Source organism: Gigantopelta aegis, chromosome 14 (assembly GCF_016097555.1).
Source record: "Gigantopelta aegis isolate Gae_Host chromosome 14, Gae_host_genome, whole genome shotgun sequence".
Taxonomy (NCBI): domain Eukaryota; kingdom Metazoa; phylum Mollusca; class Gastropoda; order Neomphalida; family Peltospiridae; genus Gigantopelta; species Gigantopelta aegis.
In genome coordinates, this window is record NC_054712.1 from 18,764,092 (window position 1) to 18,785,083 (window position 20,992).

General features: G+C 36.9%; 1 protein-coding gene across 1 annotated transcript; it reads left to right on the forward strand.

Annotated features, from left to right (window-relative positions):
- Window positions 1-331: 331 nt before the first annotated feature.
- Window positions 332-20,788, forward strand: LOC121388485 (acyl-coenzyme A thioesterase 8-like). The gene is made up of 6 exons (XM_041519839.1): window positions 332-524; window positions 5,000-5,139; window positions 11,160-11,385; window positions 15,437-15,594; window positions 18,543-18,746; window positions 20,012-20,788. Exons 1-6 carry the CDS (start codon window positions 421-423, stop codon window positions 20,116-20,118), a joined length of 939 nt encoding a protein of 312 aa, XP_041375773.1. The 5' UTR covers window positions 332-420; the 3' UTR covers window positions 20,119-20,788.
- The last annotated feature ends 204 nt before the right edge of the window (window positions 20,789-20,992 follow it).

A 20,992-nucleotide genomic window follows, 5' to 3' on the forward strand; every position in this document is an offset into this window, starting at 1 on the left:
ATGTTGATTGCGCGAACCGTGCACAAGAAAACAGAATTTGAAGCATAACGCAGTTAGGGACTTGTAGTTGATCAAGATTAATTTTGTCTACAAGTCTTGTCTTGATCAACTAGGGCTCCCTGGACTTTTTTTTAATTTTTAAATTCATTTCATAAAAAGGGCATGACATAAATAATGATGTAAATTAAATGAAAGAAGTGTAAAATGTGGTGTGAATAATAAATAATTTTAAAACTATATAATACTGTTGACGTCTAGGCTAGCCGAAATTAAAAACTCACCTCATTGTTCAAACTTCTGTAGCAGACGGTGTTGTGTGGAAGACATCAAGGGTACATAACTCTATACGACAGAAAACTTCCTGGTGTCTTGTGTCGGCTACTTTCGACATAATACCATTATACTGTAACTCGTGTCACCATGAATAACTCGAATGGAATGTCAGTGGATAATAAAACTGACCTCGATAGTATTGTTACAAAAGCGTTTTTAGATCTTGAAGAAATAGAGGTCAATCTTTATAGGTAGGCATAGACTACAGTCTCATTAGTACAGTGTATCCCGTATCATAATCGCGGCCTGTGTCGGTTCACCGTCCAGTCTAACTCTAAGCTTAGTCACAGTGCACGGGGCACATTAAGGCAATACTTTTCTAAACCACACTTACTACGTCCCTTCCTCCGGACTACGTTCAGTCTAGCCCATTCCGTGATTCCCTGCCTTCTCTTTGCACAAAATTTCAAATCGTAGTTAGTGTGTGTGTGTGAGAGAGAGAGAGAGAGAGAGAAAGAGAGAGAGAGAGAGAGAGAGAGAGAGAAAGAAAAAGAAAGAAAGAACAAGAACAAGAACATTTGAACAGTTAAATTCAGTGTAAATATCCGAACAGGAGAGAGAATGTATCCGTAAAGCGCTCAACTGATGCATGGCCACTCTAGGATCAATCCCCATCGGTGGGCCCATTGGGCTATGTTTTGTTCCAGCCAGTGCACCACAACTGGTATATCAAAGGCTGTGGTATGTGCTATCCTCTTGTGGGATGGTGAATGTAAAACATACCTTGCTACTAATGGAAAAATATAGCGGGTTTGAACATTTATTGGATTTAGGCCCATTAACAGAGTTTATACATACATTCAGGAGTTTTAAAAGTGTCCATTTTAGTGTTTTAATCCATGTATCCGTGTGCAAACACTATGTACTGTATTTAGTATGCCATCTGTTTTGTTATCTTTTCCTATTCATATGTATCTCTTGTGTGACTGTAACAGTATATTTTTTAGCTCGTGTAACTGAGTGCAACATTAGGCCAAATAAAAAAAAAGAATTGGTGATCGTCCCCACCTGTACCAGAAAAATGCGCCCGCCCCTGAATTTATTTTATTTTGTATTTTGTTAAAAACTGTTAAAAATGCATCGCAATAGCAGCAATTCAACTTTCGTAAGCACCGTAACAGGTTAAACCATCACCAGGTCCATCTAGCAGCCATGCAGTGAAGGAACTACAACATCCAGGGGACCATGTTTGCTATAGAGTTGCCAGCTCTGTACCTGGTCTCCAGGGTTTTATAAAGTGTTTCTCAGAAAAAAATATTAAATACCCCCCCCCACCCTGATTTGTGTGATCAAAAGGACGATCATCAACTCTTCTTTTTCTTTTTTTTGGCCTTATACATACATTCATGAGTTTTAAAAGTGTCCATTTTAGTGTTTTAATCCATGTATCTGTGTGCAAACACTATGTACTGTATTTAGTATGCCATCTGTTTTGTTATCTTTTCCTGTTCATATATATCTCTTGTGTGACTGTAACAGAATTGGTGATCGTCCCCACCCGTACCTGAAAAATGCGCCTGACCCTAAATTTATTTAATTTTTTATTTTGTTAAAAACTGTTAAAAATGGGTCGAGATAGCAGCAATTCAACTTTCGTAAGCACTGTAACAGGTTAAACCATCACCAGGTCCATCTGGCGGCCAGTGAAGAAACTACAACATCCAGGCTTATGCGCTGTTGGCTGCTACACCCGCAGACAAAATGGTCTCCAGGGTTTTATAAAGTTTTTCACAGAAAAAATAAAGATACCCCCCCCCCACCCTGATTTGTGTGATCAAAAGGACGATCACCAACTCTTTTTGTTTTATTTGGCCTTAGTTTAGATGGAACTCGCCCATACTGAGGAAGTTGCATGACATTACAGAACAATTGTTCGTGTTCAAACATTAATACATTAATGATAAATGCTGTTTTGATTTATTAGTTGTCTGACGCGCAACTCATGTCATAAAATCAGGATGCCAGACTAAACAGTGGGTCATCAGATAAAAGTTAAAGTTTATTTTGTTTAACAACACTACTAGAGCACATTGATTTATTAATGTTCAGCAGTTGGATGTCAGACATGTTGGTAATTTTGACATATGATATAGTCTTAAGAAAGGAAACTGCTACATTTTTCCATTAGTTACAACAGATCTTTTATTTATTTATTTTTCATTTCAACTTATTTTTCGTGCTTATATCCAATTACCATTCAAGCACACCTGTCCTGGGCACATACCTCAGCTATCTGGTCTTTGTCTGTCAAGGACAGAGCATTTGTTGTTAAGTGTTTAGTGAGAGAGAAGAGGGTGTAGTGCAACCCATGTAATTAAGAAAATGTCCACAGCAAGAAACATGCCTTAAAAAACATTCTAATATAGTCCACAGAAAAAAAAAAGTGCCTTGGAGAATAAAAAATCTCTGTGGGCAATTACAGGGGATACAGTGGTCTTACACCTACTCGCTGAGTCATTAAAACTCGCTCTGGGTGGGAGCTGTGAACCCAATACCTACCAGCCTTATGTCCAATGGCTTAACCATGCACAACACCACCGAGGCCAGATCTTTTTTTATATGCACCATCCCACAGACAGGATAGTACATACCATGGCCTTTGGTGTACCAGTCTTGGTGCACTGTCTGGAATGACAAATAGCCACTGACTGGGATTAATCCCAAACCGATCACACATCAGTCGAGTACTTTACCACTGAGCTACATCCTGCTCCTCACCGGCCTCGGTGGCGCAGTGGTTAGGCCATCGGACTACAGGCTGGTAGGTACAGGGTTCGCAGCCCGGTACCGGCTCCAACCCAGAGCGAGTTCTTAAGGGCTCAATGGGTAGGTGTAAGGCCACTACACCCTCTTCTCTCTCACTAACCACTAACAAACTAACAACTAACCCACTGTCCTGGACAGGCAGCCCAGATAGCTGAAGTGTGTGCCCAGGACAGCGTGCTTGAACCTTAATTGGATATAAGCACGAAAATAAGTTGAAATCAATCCTGCTCCTCATCACAGATGATTGGGACAATTACTGGAGCAAAGCTAATTAGGGGGAAAACACAGACATTAAGGGTTGGGTGGGGGTCATATACTTTGAAATGGAGAATGTATGACAAGGTGTAGATTTGTGAACAGTAATTTACAAGCCCTGTAAGGGCGAGGTTTTTATTTTTTTAATTAATGAGTTTATTGCCCCCAGATCAGTTGACAGTGTCAAGGTTGGTGAGCCTTGAATCATTGCCTTACAAAAATACATGTATATATTCATACCTTCTAGTTACATACATTTGAATTTGTTAAAAACAATACATAAATATGAATACAATAATGGTTTTGATCTGAGGGGGACAGGGGATAGAGAATGGACAGATGAAATGAATGGGGGAAAAAAAGAGGAAAGATAAACAGAAACTAAAAAAGAGAGAAAGAAGCATGTATTATTTACTCGTATTGTAGATTAAGATTGGTTTTCTGATTCTACTGAATTTTTAGTATATCCAAGCAAGCCCAGATTTTCCTTTAGCTTAACAAAACGTGCAGTTATGAGATTGAAGAAAATAGTATCAATTAATTCTCCGATTTTCAAGCAAAAAGATTCAACCATTTCTCCCAATGTTCATTAAATTTGTCATACTGGCAATTTTTAAAATAAATACATCTTTCTATTTGGAATTTAGTTTTCAGGATATTTTCAATGGCCTTTTTGTGCAAACTTTGTTTAAGTATTTTCATGTTGTAAATGTAATATTTTATATTGACAGTTATCCAGTTTACTACGTATCTTAGATCACCATCTGTCATTCCAAACATAACTACATTTTTGCTTAGTGGGATGCAAAGACCAGCGAGTTATTTGTTATTCATGAATCCATACTTGCAGGTGCATTCTCCAGCTTAATTCATTATTCGTTTTAAAAAATTATGTGACTGCTAAATTAAATGCTTTTTTATATATTTAAATACAAAATTTGGTTAAAATGGCAAAGAAACTTTACAAAACTAATAATCCAAAACCATAAGATCCCTTTGGACTAAACCTGAAGATTCAACCATGAAATCCTCAGCAGGGTACGGCTTACATTACGTGGCTCCAGTTTCATATATTAGAGAAAAATTGGGTCGTGATTTAGCTCAGTCGGTTGAGTGCTCACCTGAGGTGTTTGCGTCGCAGGATCAAACCACCTCAGTGGATCTACATGTATTAAACTGATTGGGGTTTTTTTTTCCATTCCAACCAGTGCACCATAACTGGTCAAAGGTCGTGGATCTCATTCCAACCAGTGCACCACAACTGGTCAAAGGCTGCGGTATGTGCTTTCCTGTCTGTGGAAAAGTTCATATAAAAGATCTCTTGCTACTAACTTAAATGGAAAAATGTAGCGGGTTTTCTCTCTAAAACCTTATCAGAGTTACCAAATGTTTGACATCCAATAGTCGATGATTAATTAATCATTGTGCTCTAGTGGTGTCATTAAACAAAACAAACTTTAGAGAAAAATCTGCAAAATTTGTAAAATTTTATTAGCCAAACAGGTTTTGTTTAGCTAGGCTAAATAAAAATAGACATTTGTAAACTTGTTCAAAGTGTCCAGTTATAAAAAAGTCCATGCCTTCAGTTTATAACTCCTGTGTTTGGAATTTTTAAAACTGAAATGCATTTTTTTTTTTTTTGCAGGGGTTCCAATCTGTTCCGTCCTGTTGGGTCACGAATTGTGTTTGGAGGGCAAGTTGTTGGTCAGGCTTTAGTTGCAGCAATAAAAACTCTGCCTCCTGACTACCTCGCACACAGTCTGCACTCATACTTTCTCAAAGGAGGTAAAGAATATACTTTTTTTTTTTTTTTTACAAAATGTCATTCACGGTTTGGGATATAATATGATGTACATTTGTGACTTGTCCATAATATAATATAAATTTTCCTACAATTCTGAGAAATTTGACTATATTTTGAAATTAAGTCTGTTAACTTAAAATAGTAAATTCTCTCAACCCAGCAATCGTTAACTTAAAATGGTGAATTCTCTCAACCCAGCAATCATTAGGTATTAAAATTCATTCTTACAAAAAGTTGGTAAGAACACCATGTGTTATTTTTGATAACACATAGTTGTTTACACACGTACGTGTGTTAACAATTTCAAGACATACGACTGGCTGCTCCTACATGATGACCACCAATGCCATACGTCCAATAAAAAACCCAGCACAGTGGAAATTGATTACACTGTGATATATAGTTAGCCTAACAATCATGTGTCTGTGACGCGTAATTAAGGCAGCTACAAGTGCAAAGGGCTGTAAATATCTTTTAGTCGATAAAGATGTTTAAATTTGCTTAAAACCTGGTTTTTGAGGATATGTAAGAAATAGAATAAAACATTCGTGTCCATTAGTGGCGGATCCAGAAAATCCATTTAAGTGGGCCCCCAATGACATGAGGCAGAATGCCAATGGAACTTTGGGGGAGGTTTGGAGGGGATCATAAAAAAAAAGAAGAAAATTAATATATAATAAAATTATAACTGTCGCAAAATTTAGGGGGGCCCCCCCCTAGATCCGCCTCTGACCATTTATCTCACAACTCGTTTACAAATGTATCAAACTCGCTTTTGTTCGTTAGATACATTTTAAAACAACTCGTTGTGAGATAAATGGTATTTAACGGCTGCTCATGTATTATTCTCTATTTAACAACTATGACCTTGACCTGTGTGTAAGTTGATTAATCATCTCCAAAGCAGACATTTTAGTGGTGAAAATTTAGTTTATTACTTTTGGTGTATTCGAAATGCCTTGTTATTCTAGATTTGTAGGTTGGTTTACACCCTGACAGATTGGCAAAAGGTCTGAAGCTATTCACCGGCCTCTGTGGTGGTGTGATTAAGCCATCAAGCATAAGGCTGGTAGGCACAGGGTTCGCAGCTCGGTGCCGGCTCCCACCCAGAGTGAGTTTTAACGACTCAATGGGTAGGTGTAAGGCCACTACACCCTCTTCTGTCTCACTAACCACTAATAACAAACAACTAACCCACTGTTCAGGACAGACATCCCAGATAGCTGAGGTGTGAGCTGAGGTGATAGCTGAGCTGTGAACCTTAATTGGATATAAGTTCGGTAATAATTTGAAATGAAAATTAAAAAATGAAGCTACTCTTAACTGTATATCAGTATGTAATGGGCACTTTAGCCAAGCTGTAAATCAGTAATTGACTACGAAAGTTTGTTTTATTTAACGACGCCGCTAGAGCACATTGATTTTTTATCTTATCATCGGCTATTGGACGTCAAACATATGGTCATTCTGACACTGTTTTTAGAGGAAACCCGCTGCTGCCACATAGGCTACTCTTTTTACGACAGGCAGCAAGAGATCTTTTATTTGCGCTTCCCACAGGCAGGATAGCACAAACCATGACCTTTGTTGAACCAGTTATGGATCACTGGTCGGTGCAAGCGGAGCACTCACTCAGGGTTTGGAGTCGGTATCTCGATTAAAAATCCCATGCCTCGACTGGGATCCGAACCCAGTACCTACCAGCCTGTAGACCGATGGCCTGCCACGACGCCACCGAGGCCGGTGTAATTGACTACGAGTGATAGAACATACTTGTATATGGGTACATGCATGTATATCAGATCTACATGTATACAGTATTGTACAAGTACTTAGTGTCGTTCTGAAGTGTGAGGGGATCCTAGTCTTGCAGTGGTGATATTTTAATTAGAAATATGGGCTTGTTTATGTTTTCTGTTCCAGTGATTGACACATTTCCTGATTCAGGACACCATGTCCAAGTTCGCATTACTTCCTAATTGTATGTACACGTGTGACATAAATACAGGTGTAATATGAATACAGGTGTAACAAGTTTGAAAGGGTTAATCAGGGCTTCTAGAATTTTTATAAAATTCACTAGCCATGGGATCAGTGATTTAAAACATTTACTAGCCACAATTAAAACTTTACTTGCCCTGCTTTACTGTAAGTTAATACAATTTTACTAAATAATAGTAATAATTAGATATGTTATCTAAAGAGGGAGATAAAGCTTAAAAACAATAACATTGGGGGGTGGGGGGGGGGTAGCGGAAGGATATTCATATTTACAAAATGGACTGAACTGCAATATTTGACAAATGTTTTTCACAAGTCGTTGGGCATGGCAATAGTAGTTATTTACTAGCCCAACATTGAATATCACTAGCCATGGGATTGGGGCTACCATAATCTAGAAGCCCTGTTTAATTCTTGTTTTTATTACATATGTATTCAATCCTACTATAGTGATAAAGACATTTTTAAACCGTGTGATAAATTTATCTTGTATCACACATATGTGCGATCTGGACCAGAACTTGTAAATGAGGAATTTCCTTTTTATTTTTATTGCAGTTAGCACTAAATGGTAGGGTTGGTAATTTTTTTTTTTATTATTTTAATTTTATATTTAAAAAATCTAATTTATTTGATTTCAATCAGATTGTTTTTATTTAAATCAGAAAATCTGATTTTTTAAAGTTTATTTTTTAATTGAAAAATATAAAATTCTCAAAATGTGACATGATCTTCCACATCCAAATAACAACTAACAACAAATTTAAAGGTTTCTGTAATGCAATTATCCATCAATTATTCAATTGTATATTTAAACATTTTCAAACAAAAATTCCTAATTACTAATGACAAAAGCCTTTTGATATTCCTTTTATTATTGTAAAATTATCACTTGACAAAAAATCATTCAGCCCTAAAAATATCTTTAGGCTTCTTACAAACATTTGATAAAGTTTCAAAACTACATTTTTATAAATTTCAAAGACCACATTATAGTGTACATTAATGTATTAAACTAAATTAAACTATAATCTTTCATTAACTTAGAGAAGTCACCGCAATACCGGTATTGATTACTTCATGGGGCGGGATGTAGCCCAGTGATAAAATATTCACTTGATGCGCGGTCGGTCTAGGATGGATCCCCGTCGGTGGACCCATTGGGTTATTTCTCGTTCCAGCCAGTGTCCCACAACTGGTGTAACAAAGGCTGTGGTATGTACTATCCTTTCTGTGGGATGGTGCATATAAAAGATCCTTTGCTGCTAATCGAAAAAAGAGTAGCCCATGAAGTGGCGACAGCAGGTTTCCTCTCTCAATATCTGTGTGGTCCTTAACCATATGTCTGACGCCATATAACCGTAAAATAAAATGTGTTAAGTGCATCGTTAAATAAAACATTTTCTTGATTACTTCAGAATATATTTCTAAACGTTTAAAGAGTGACATAACTTCTAAAACCTAAATGTAGTTGCAATTAAAGGATGACTTTAACTTGAAACACAAATCTGTATTTAAATGTGACACTTTTTAAATTTGTAAGTATTATTTAAGTAAAGCATACGTATTTTTAAAATAAGATATGCATATTGTCCAAGTAAGGTTTGACTTAGGCATTAGTCTGATCTTTTATTCTACACTAAAAATATCCATCAATATCACCATCCATCTTTATATATTGTACTTCTGAACAACTCTATGTATTTTTCTTTTTTTTTCAAACAAAGTTAGTTATGAGGATATCAGTTGGAACTTAGGGGCGGGATGTAGCCCAGTGGTAAAGCGCCCGCTTGATGCATGGTCGGTCTGAGATCGATCCCCATCGGTGGGCTCATTGGGCTATTTCTCGTTCCAGCCAGTGCACCACGACTGGTATATCAAAGGCCGTTGTATGTGCTTTCCTGTCTGTGGGATGGTGCATATAAACGATCCCTTGCTACTAATGGATAAAACTGGGTTGTTCTGTAATAATCATAAAACTGGGTTGTTCGGTAATAATCATATATTAGACACTAAATGGTCATAGTTAAAACTGGGTTGTTCTGTAATAATCATATGTTAGACACTAAATAGTCATAGTTAAAACTGGGTTGTTCTGTAATAATCATATGTTAGACACTAAATGGTCATAGTTAAAACTGGGTTGTTCTGTAATAATCATATGTTAGACACTAAATGATCATAGTTAAAACTGGGTTGTTCTGTAATAATCATATGTTAGACACTAAATGGTCATAGTTAAAACTGGGTTGTTCTGTAATAATCATATGTTAGACATTAAATGGTCAGAGTTAAAAGTGTTGTTCTGTAATAATTATATATTAGACACTAAATGGTCATAGTTAAAACTGGGTTGTTCTGTAATAATCATAAAACTGGGTTGTTCTGTAATAATCATATGTTAGACACTAAACGGTCAGAGTTAAAAGTGTTGTTCTGTAATAATCATATGTTAGACCCTAAATGGTCAGAGTTAAAACAGGGTTGTTCTGTAATAATCATATGTTAGACACTAAATGGTCAGAGTTAAAAGTGTTGTTCTGTAATAATTATATATTAGACACTAAATGGTCATAGTTAAAACTGGGTTGTTCTGTAATAATCATATGTTAGACACTACATATATATATGGTCATAGTTAAAACTGGGTTGGTGTTCTGTAATAATCATGTTAGACACTATATATGGTCATAGTTAAAACGGGGTTGTTGTTCTGTAATAATCATATGTTAGACACTAAATGATCATAGTTAAAACTGGTTTGTTCTGTAATAATCATATGTTAGACACTAAATGATCATAGTTAAAACTGGTTTGTTCTGTAATAATCATATGTTAGACCCTAAATGGTCATAATTAAAACTGGGTTGTTATTCTGTAATAATCATATGTTAGACACTATATATGATCAAAGTTAAAACTACGTTGTTCTGTAATAATCATATGTTAGACACTAAATGGTCATAGTTAAAACTGGGTTGTTCTGTTTCATCATATATTAGACACTAAATGATCATAATTAAAACTGGGTTGTTCTGTAATAAATATATTAGAAACTAAATGGTCATAGTTAAAACTGTGGGGTTTTTTGTAATAATCATATGTTAGACACTAGATGGTCATAGTTAAAACTGGGTTGTTCTGTAATAATCATATGTTAAACACTAAATGATCATAGTTAAAACTGGGTTGTTCTGTAATAAATATATTAGACACTAAATGGTCATAGTTAAAACTGGTTTTTTTTTGGTAATAATCATATGTTAGACACTAGATGGTCATAGTTAAAACTGGGTTGTTCTGTAATAATCATATGTTAAACACTAAATGATCATAGTTAAAACAGGGTTGTTCTGTAATAATCATATGTTAGACACTAAATGATCATAGTTAAAACTGGGTTGTTCTGTAATAATCATATGTTAGACACTAAATGATCATAGTTAAAACTGGGTTGTTTTTATTGTATAACCATATTCCTTCTCATGAATTCACTGGTACAAGTTACAGTGAATCTGTGACACAGGCTCCTGTGTCAGTGTCAGATCAACATAAAAAAATAGGTTATTTGTTAAACGCTGATTATAGAAGTTAATGAGACTTTTGTTATTAATCTTTTCTTGAAAGTAAGCTTTTATGGTTGACTGACTGTACAGTAGATGGCACATATTTTTGTAATATTAACTGTAATGAATAAGTGGGTTTTTTTTTAATTTTGACACATCTTAATATATAGTGAAACCCCTCTAAACCAGACACCCTTGGGACCAAGTAAAATGTCAGATTTTAAGAGGTATCCAGTTTAAAGAAGTTACGTTCTGCACAGATTTTTTTTAAAAAGACCGTGAAAAATGTCTGGTTTTGGGGGAATTCCGGTTTACAGAGGGTCCGGTTTTGAGGGGTTTCACTGTAGTTTGCATAATTTACATGTATAGTGTGTTATCGAATTATTCTTTTTCAAACTGACGTGCTATTAAACCTGTATTATATTAATTGGCAGGAAGTTATGAACAACCAATTGTGTATCATGTGGACCGAACACGAGAAGGTAATACTTACTGCAGTCGAAGTGTCAAGGCTGTTCAGAATGGGTCACCCATTTTCACCATGCAAGCCTCATTCAAGAAGGAGGAGTCAGACCCGTTTGAACACCAGTTTACAATGCCACACGTACCTGAGCCCGAGAACTTGATGAACACAACTGAAATTCTACAGCAAGTATTAAAGTATGTACCTGAAATTCAAGCAGCTACCATATCAATTGTATGTAAAGTCAGGCCTCAAAGTTAACATTCTCCCACGATTTCAGTCTGTTTCGACCCTTTCTGTCAATTTCCTCTGACTCTTTGTCTTCTGAGCTGTCCAAACCATCGCCTACCTGTGTTAACTTCCTCTACGGGTGCAGTCTCTGTGTATGTCCCTGCACCCACCTGGTATCCTCATCCTCTGCTGCTAATAAAGCTGGTCTCACCCACGGCACTAACTAACGACTGCCGGTAGAAGGGGTGTATAGTAGGTGGTTACAAGTGCCTCTTAACAATGCCAGAAGTAACTACTGAACACTCCCTGAAGTGGTCAGACTTAGCCCATAGCTAAAAGCTGATGGGGGAATATGCAGGTGTGTGGCATGGATTACCACAAGAGACAAGCTTCTGTCGCGGTTGGAGAGACAAGGACTAGGATGTGGAGGTCGACAGCGAGAGAAGTTGAAAGATAGTAGTTGCCAGATCAGGAAGATATGAGATAGAATTCAGAGAGAAAGGAAGGGGTCAGTGGGATAAAAAAAAAAAGAAAAAAAAAAAGAGTTAACATTCTGAGCTACATTGTAGGCATAAAGTGCTCCTACAGTAACAGTAAAAACAATTAGGAGCAAAATATTTATTTAAGGAGTAAATGTATGACACTTTACTGAAAGTTTATGTGTGGAGTGATGTTGAAATTGCAAGATACCAGTTTAGATATTTTGTTTACAATAAATTTAAAGTAGGTCTTTTTGATAGGAAATGTGTTCACTGTATTGCCTGTACATATTGTACTATGTTTTTGACAATTTAATTAGAAGAAGCCATATCTTGACATGTTATCCCTTGTTTCTACACATTAAAAATTCATGTTTTCGCAAACATCTGTCAGAATTTGGCCATTTTGGTTCATCTGTGTGGACATACTCCATGTTACTTTGTTACAAAGAATCCCTTGCTGCCAATCGGAAGAGTAGCCCTTGTAGTGGCGACAGCGGGTTTCCTCTCAAAATCTGTGTGGTCCTGAACCATATGTCTGACGCCATATAACCGTAAATAAAATGTGTTGAGTGCGTCGTTAAATAAAACATTTCTTTCTTTGTTCCATGAGTGCTATGTCAGTTCCGTGTGCCATGTGGCAGTAGTGGGGGGGGGGGGGGGGGGGTAGTCGCTAGGCTGTTACGCAATTACCATGTTAGAAATATAATTTTCCTCTGTTTAATAAAACACTTCTTTCTTTGTTACAAAGAAGCTGTTTTAGAGGTATAATATGTTGTAGCCTGTGTCACTGGCAAAGAAATACAATAATTATAAGAGGATAATAGAATAATGGTGAGTCTTCAGGTTGCCCTTTGCAACTAAATTACTTCATTTATGTGCAGACCTAAAATTATAGTGTCATACATGTATATGCAGCCAAATAGTTGTTAATTCGAGCCTTGTTTATTAAGCATCTCCCAGATCTATAATGAACACTTTACTGTACCTGTAGCCTTCATTTCATTTCAACTTATTTTCGTGCTTATATCCAATTAAGGTTCAAACACGCTATACTGGGCACACACACGTCAGCTATCTGGGCTGTCTGTCCAGGACAGTGGGTTAGTTGTTAGTTGGTTAGTGGTTAGTGAGAGAGAAGAGGGTGTGTAGTGTGTTGGTGCCGATACCGGGCTGCGAACCTTGTACCTACCAGCCTGTAGTCCGATGGCTTAACCAATGTGTCGCCGAGGCCATGTAGCCTTCACAGACACCAAAAAGAAACAAATGTTTTATTTTACGACACACTCAACACATTTTATTTACGGTTATATGGCGTAAGACATGGTTAAGGACCATACAGATATTGAGAGAGGAAACCCGCTGTCGCCACTTCATGAGCTACTCTTTTCAAGTAACAGCAGCCAAGGGATCTTTTATATTCACCATCCCACAGACAGGGTAGTACATACCACAGCCTTTGATATACCAGTCGTGGTGCACTGGCTGGAATGAGAAATAGCCCAATGGGCCCACCGACGGATCGATCACACACAGACCACACATCGAGCAGGCACTTCACAGCCACCATGACATGCAGCTAATCTGTAAAACCATCTTCAGTAAAGTTAAGGAGAGCCTGGATTCATTTTGCTGCCATGGTGCAGGGTTTTAGAGTGCACCACAGCTGAGGTGATGAAAGGTGTACCCAAAATAAGTATGCCCAAAGTAAGCAAAAGTAATGTTGGTTTTATTTAACGACGCCACTAGAGCACATTGATTTTTTATCTTATCATCGGCTATTGGACGTCAAAGCCCAAAGTAAGCAAGGCCAAATTAAGTACAAAAATGCTAACCTCAAAACATTTCACCTCAAAACCAACTGAATGTTAAAGTCACAGACCCTAGTTTCAACCAATAAAAATGGACACTAAGTTTGGTTAATCAACAAACCTGTAGCACATTTGGGTAACGTTACAACTGAGTGAAACAAGAGTCTGTGACGATGAAACGGTAATATACCCTCAAAAATGGACTAAAACTTGACTATAACCATTACTTCTCAGATGCACATGCGTTTTTAAAATTATGAAAAATGCATTTTGTGGTATTAGAAACACCAGAATGACCAGAAACACTTTGGTTGTACAGAAATGGATAATCTAGACAATAAAATATAAGCAATTTTTAATTTCAGTGATCATAAACGGCTCTAATAGTGAAAAATATGCCTGAGTGTTTAAAGACTAGGGTCTATCCCTTTAAGCTGTAGGCCTAATTAGATTAAAATAACTTGAAATTAATTTCTGAATATTTAGCACTCTTTACTGGATATCATTGACATTACTGAACTAGAAAGACCTCAGAGTGCTCAAAATGTTTGTTGTGCCCAAATTAGTGAGATCTAAAACCCTAATGAATGAATGAATCTTATTTCTTTGCTTGAACAAATAGTTGAGCATTTTCACTAAGGGAAGGGTGGAATAAATATAAATATTTTGTTATCGGCTACTAGGCTAGAAAAAGAAGAGAAGGCAATTCAGACATTGAATTTTTAATGGCGGACACGTACAAGTGTTGGTCACGTGTTTCACAAATACTTTGGCTCAATATGTCTAGGGGTTAATGGAAATGCATTAAATTAAGTATATAGTGATATCAGTTCGGTTATTTGAACTGTGATAGAAAAGTATTGAATTATTACAATCTTCAATTTCCAATGAGTAATGCAAAGAAACTATTCAACATGAGTAATGCAAATAAACTATTCAGCATGAGTCATGTAAATAAACTATTCAGCATGAGTCATGTGGCTTTGTGAATCAATATGACCTTGGGCAATACACAATGACAGTTTAGCCAGAGTTATATTACTACTAATAATTTGTAACATTGCTAAACTTTTTGGATTCCACAATGGTGGTTTCTCGCTTCATTCTTTTCTAATCAACACACAAATACACTTACAATCAACTTAACATAACCAGATTATTAATTATTTCAGGTTCCTGAATACTTCATGAACGTAGATTAATAATCATATAATTGGGTATTAAATGAAATTACCACAATTACCTAGAAAAAGAAGAGAAGGCAATTCAGACGTTGAATTTTTAATGGCGGACACGTACAAGTGTTGGTCACGTGTTTCGCCACGTCATCAATCATCCAAAGTTTCCTCCCTTCCTACGTTGACTAATTTCCTCCGATTACCATAGTCACTATAATTAAGGTTGGCTCAACAGTTAATACAAAAATATATATATATCGTTTATCATGGTTATTGCCCGTTAACCGTGATGTTTATTTTAAATAAAACATGAGTGGAGTAGTCAAGGTTAACATTCAGTTTACACAATCCTAGTGTCGAATCAGAACATTACAATTTATTGGTATTGATAAGAAGGCTGCCTGCATGCTAACTGGACACTATTTGGGACCGTGGTAGATTTTCTTAGCTTTTTTTCATAATTTTAAAATTGGAGCATCAAAAGTTTATTATTTGGCTTTTAGATTAGACAATGAAAATAAATAAAAACATATGTTCTTGTGTATTCAGGTTTCCAAATATCAGCCAACGTCAGCAAGATTACATCCATAAGCGTTTGGCTGAGGATATTACGGTGGAGATGAGGCCTGCTAACAAGGATGAGTATATAATGCAGAAATCTTTGGCACCAAAACAGTGTACTTGGGTGAGAGCGATTGGGCACATAGGTAGGAAATCTTGCTGCTTATCTCTGCTTTTGATTTTTAGTTTTATTATGGTATTTATCAGCAAAGCTTTTCTGATACCAATTTCACATCCATCCATTCATTATCTGCCATCGATAAGACTGAGTGAACTTTTTCTGAGTACGATTCTCTGGGGAAGTCTCCATCAACTTTGTATATTTTATTGCTTCATATTTTGCTTTTAGCAATTAAATTTATAGTTAACGTAACTTAATTCCTGTCAGAGATGAATACACACATTTCTGTCAAAATTATGTTGCATTTTTTCCTTGCCTGGTTCCAGGATTTGAACACAAGGACAGCACCAATGGCAAGGAAGGAAGGAAATGCTTTATTTAACGACGCATTCAGCACATTTTATTTACGGTTATACGGTTAAGGACCACACAGATATGGACTACTCTTTTCGATTAGTAGCAAGGTATCTTTTATATGCACCATCCCACAGATAGGATAATACATACCACAGCCTTTGTTACATCAGTTGTGGAGCACTGGCTGGAACGAGAAATAGCCCAATGGGCTCACCGACAGGAATCGATCCTAGATCGATCGTGCATCAGGTGAGCGCTGTATCACTTAGCTACGTCCTGCCCCCCCTGAACAGGATACGGTTTATATCTTACATTTTAAACCTTTTTTTTATGCAGCTTAACAATAAGAGTGGGGAAATCATCTTTATTCCAGGGCTTCTAGATTATGGTAGCCCCATTCCCATGGCTAGTGATATTCAGTGTTGGGCTAGTAAATAATTACTATAACTAGCCCGACGGCTAGTGGAAAAAAACCCTTGTCAAATGCTGCATTTACATATTTTGTAAATATGAATATCTTGCCCCCTCTTTCTACCCCAATTTAAGAATTTTTAAGCTCAATCTCCCTCTTTAGGTAATATATCTGATTATTACTATTAGTAAAATTGTACTTATTTAAAGTAGGGCTAGTACATTTTTTATCATGGCTAGTACATTTTTAAAATCACTGATCCCATGGCTAGTGGATTTTTATAAAATTCTAGAAGCCCTGTTTATTTGTAACTTTCAATATGTTCGAACTATACAAACAAGAAAGCTATTTGCAGTATGACATACATATGATTTTTGTGAACTGCAACTGGTATATTAAAGGCTATGGTATGTGCTATCCTGTCTGTAGGATGGTGCATGTAAAAGATCTTTTGCTACTGATGGAAAATTGTAGCGGGTTTCCTCACTAAAACTATAATGTCAAAATTACTAAATATTTGACATCCAATAGCCGATGATTAATAAATCAATGTGCTCTAGTGGTGTCATTAAACAAAACAAACTTTATTTGTTGGAAACATTACTGTTATACAATGGCTGTAGGCAAGCTCAGTATTGCCGTATATGTTAATGAGCACATTGGCTATGTCAAAAACATTTGAAAACTGCAGAAAACAAATTCTTATGTTCGAGCCCTGTGTTTCAGAATATATATATATATATAGACAATAAAAGTTTAATGATCAGCTTTATCCTGTGAAGGTAAAAATAGGCAGGTCCAACATGCTTGTCAAGTGAAATTCTCCATTCATCCTGAGCAGGATAAAGTCTATAACATACATTTTTAACCCTTTTTTGAAAGAAAGAAAGAAAGAAATGTTTTATTTAACGACGCACTCAACACATTTTATTTACGGTTATATGGCGTCAGACATATGGTTAAGGACCAAACAGATTTTGAGAGGAAACCCGCTGTCGCCACTACATGGGCTATTCTTTCGATTAGCAGCAAGGGATCTTTTATTTGCGCTTCCCATAGGCAGGATAGCACAAACCATGGCCTTTGTTGAACCAGTTATGGTCGGTGCAAGTGGTTTACACCTACCCATTGAGCCTTGCGGAGCACTCACTCAGGGTTTGGAGTCGGTATCTGGATTAAAAATCCCATGCCTCGACTGGGATCCGAACCCAGTACCTACCAGCCTATAGACCGATGGCCTACCACGACGCCACCGAGGCCGGTTCCCTTTTTTGAATGCAGCTCAACAATATGACTGGGGAAATCATCTTTATTCCTAACTTCCAATTTGCAGTATGTCATACACATGATGTTTGTAAGATGTCATTTTTGCAATGTCCAAAAATAGTTCTTAAAATAATAATTTTAAAATAAATACAGTGTCGTGTTATGCAAATGTATTTCTTTTCACACAACACAAAAAGTTATTTCCATGTTGAAATTACTAAATGTAAAGCATATACATTTAAAAAATGTTCTCAAAGCAAGATAGTGGAGTGAGACAGGTGTATTATTTTGCTATTAATGGTTGCTATAAAGTTACAGTGGTTGCAGGATAAAAAAAGCAATTAGCACTGTTCAGACCACTCATGTTCTGAGGACAGACAAATCAAAGTCATAATTTTAGACATGGTCAACATTAATGTTTGCTGTGACTCTAGATAGTAGCCTTCCAGATCGACAATCCTTTCTGGGACTCTGGTAGCTAAAACACTGTGGGCCACCAACAAGGCCGAGGCCTATCAATGTTGATACTAATAATTAAAAAGAATAACATATGAATTGGATTTTTTAGCAAGAGATAACATGATGGTGTAACAAGTTGATCAGTTGGTGCCAACCAGTTGGTGGATGGAGCACTGGCATAGCTAGGATTTTTTTTTTTGGGGGGGGGGGGGGGCAACCCACACTATGTATAAGTATATATGTAATACATATACTGTATTAAATTTTATAAAATCATACATACATACATACATATTACATACAACCCACACTATGTACATGTATCAGTATATATGTATGTATGATTTTATAAAATTTAATACAGTAAAAAAACATACAAAAAAAACCTTTGATTGGGGGGCAATGGCCCCCATGGCCCACCCCCCTCACTAAAACACTGGGATGGAGATATTACAACTGATTCCCAACACTATTTGCAGGTGATGATGTCCAAATGCATCAGTGTGTCGCCGCCTACATATCCGATACCATTCTGCTGAGGGCTGCAATACTGCCTGCAGGAATGAACAACGCCGTGTCACCAAAGCGCTTCATGATGATGTCTCTTGACCATTCCATCTGGTTCCACAACTTGATGCACACCAACGAGTGGATGCTCTATGAGGCTGAAAGTCCATTTTGTGGTATGCAATTTTTATTCAGAGCTGGTCAGAACAATACTAATATACTCTATCATATGTGGTCATGTGGGATAGAAAAAGTACACCCGAGGTGGTGGAAATTTCGATCCGAGACGAGGCTTGCCGAATCCCAGTTTAGAAATTTCAATCACATGCTCAGACTGGGTTATTTGCCTAAATTAAATGAAAATGCCCAAATTGAGGTAACAAAAGTTTTTCATATTAACATTACTGCTAAACAGCTATAAAGGGTTGCAAACAAATCACTATGCATTTTTACATGGATTACAACTAATTTTGCCAAAAGAATGATGGAAATACATGGTAAAATGGCCACAGGTTAGCACATGTTGCCCGAAAATCAATATAATTTTTGCCTGAATTTGATAATTTGCTCCAGCACTAGGATATCAGTTGCCCCCCCCCCTTCCCCCCCCCACCCACTCCATCCCCTATGTTTATGGTAACCAACTCCTATATTTTAAAATAGAACATGTTAAAACAAACTGTGTTAGTCACACACCATCAAAACTGTCATCTTTGAATCAACATCAATATTGCCATCATCATCATCATCATTATTATCTACATGTATCTGCAACATCTTTATGTCCTCCTCAGCACCCCCTCCCCCCAAACCCCCCACCCCCATCTCGTACGCTTATGCATGCACTTTGTGTTTTACATCCTCGGTCTGCAGACTGACACAGCATAGAAAAAAAGAAAGAAAGAAATGTTTTATTTAACGACACACTCAACACATTTTATTTACAGTTATATGGCATCAGACATATGGTTAAGGACCACACAGATAGAAAGAGGAAACCTGCTGTCGCCACTTCATGGGCTACTCTTTTCGATTCTTTTATATGCACCATCCCACAGACAGGGTAGGCCTTTGATATTCCAGTCGTTGTGCACTGGCTGGAACGAAAAATAGCCCACTTGATGCGCGGTCGGTGTGAGATCGATCCCCGTCGGTGGGCCCATTGGGCTATTTCTCCATTCCAGCCAGTGCACCATGACTGGTACATCAAAGGTTGTGGTATGTGCTATCCTGTCTGTGGGGTGGTGCATATAAAAGACCCCTTGCTGCTGATCGAAAAGAGTAGCCCATGAAGTGGCGACAGCAGGTTTTCTCTCTGAATATCTGTGTGGTCCTTAACCATATGTCCAATGTCATATAACTGTAAATAAAATGTGTTGAGTGTGTCGTTAAATAAATAAAAATAATAAACAAAACAAAACTTCTTACTGTTCTATTGTAGGTGGGGGAAGATCTCTGGTCCTTGGTCGACTGTGGCGCAGAGACGGGGTGTTAGCCATGTCAGTGGCGCAGGAGGGTGTCATAAGAACTCTCAAGTCACAGTTATGATGGACAACAATCAGCCGTAATTTAAATAGAACAATATTATTTTAATATGTATTAAATGCTTTATTATTGCAAAGAAATGTCAAAGAAAACCCATTCGAGAGTGTGTAATTAATTTTACAGATGAGTTACGTGGAACTAGACATCGTTCAGCTTGCCGCTTGAAATTAATTTCACAGATGAGCTACCCAGATGTAGATAGCATTCAATTTGCTGCTTGAATTGTACAGTTGTTGTGTCCTAGACGATTTCTGGATTGTCTTCTCAGTTGGTCCCTAAGATATCTGACTGTGACAGTGTGTTGACGTAATCTCATGTTTACAAGATATCGGTCTTCACGACGTGATGCTAATTTTAGCATACCACGACGAGGGCGATTCTAAATGGAATTGGTCACATGAAAAGCAGCCCCACAGTCTGCCAATAACACTTGGACTACTTTCCAGTTCTCTGTGCTTATAATCCTCTGATGAGTGAAACATGGGAAAGGTGAAGATTTGGATGCCAAAACTACGCAAGGACTACACAGACTGCGCATGCAATCCACAAACAAGGTCATAAAGTGCTGACATGTTGTTCGTGAGATGTATTCACTTTCATTACACCTCGTTTAGTGTTTCAGTATGACATTTTTTTTAAATCATCCATGTACTTCGTTAATGAAGATGATTTGCATGAGAGCCTATACTTTCTTACAATTTTGTTCCATATAAAAAAATATATATATAATAAAAAAAATAAAGAAAAAAATAATAATTAAGCATTCTTGTTAAAGAACAATACATTGACATACTTGAAAACTCCTTTGACCCATAACAAGTTTTGAGTAGTATAACATATGTAACACGTCAAATGAACAAAAACAATTTAAATTTGT

Coding starts and splice junctions, on each gene's coding strand:
- LOC121388485 (XM_041519839.1), top strand. CDS start 421: ATGAATAACTCGAATGGAATGTCAGTGGATAATAAAACTGACCTCGAT. Junction 5,140..11,159: donor CTCATACTTTCTCAAAGGAG/GTAAAGAATATA, acceptor ATTAATTGGCAG/GAAGTTATGAACAACCAATT. Junction 18,747..20,011: donor GGCTGAAAGTCCATTTTGTG/GTATGCAATTTT, acceptor GTTCTATTGTAG/GTGGGGGAAGATCTCTGGTC.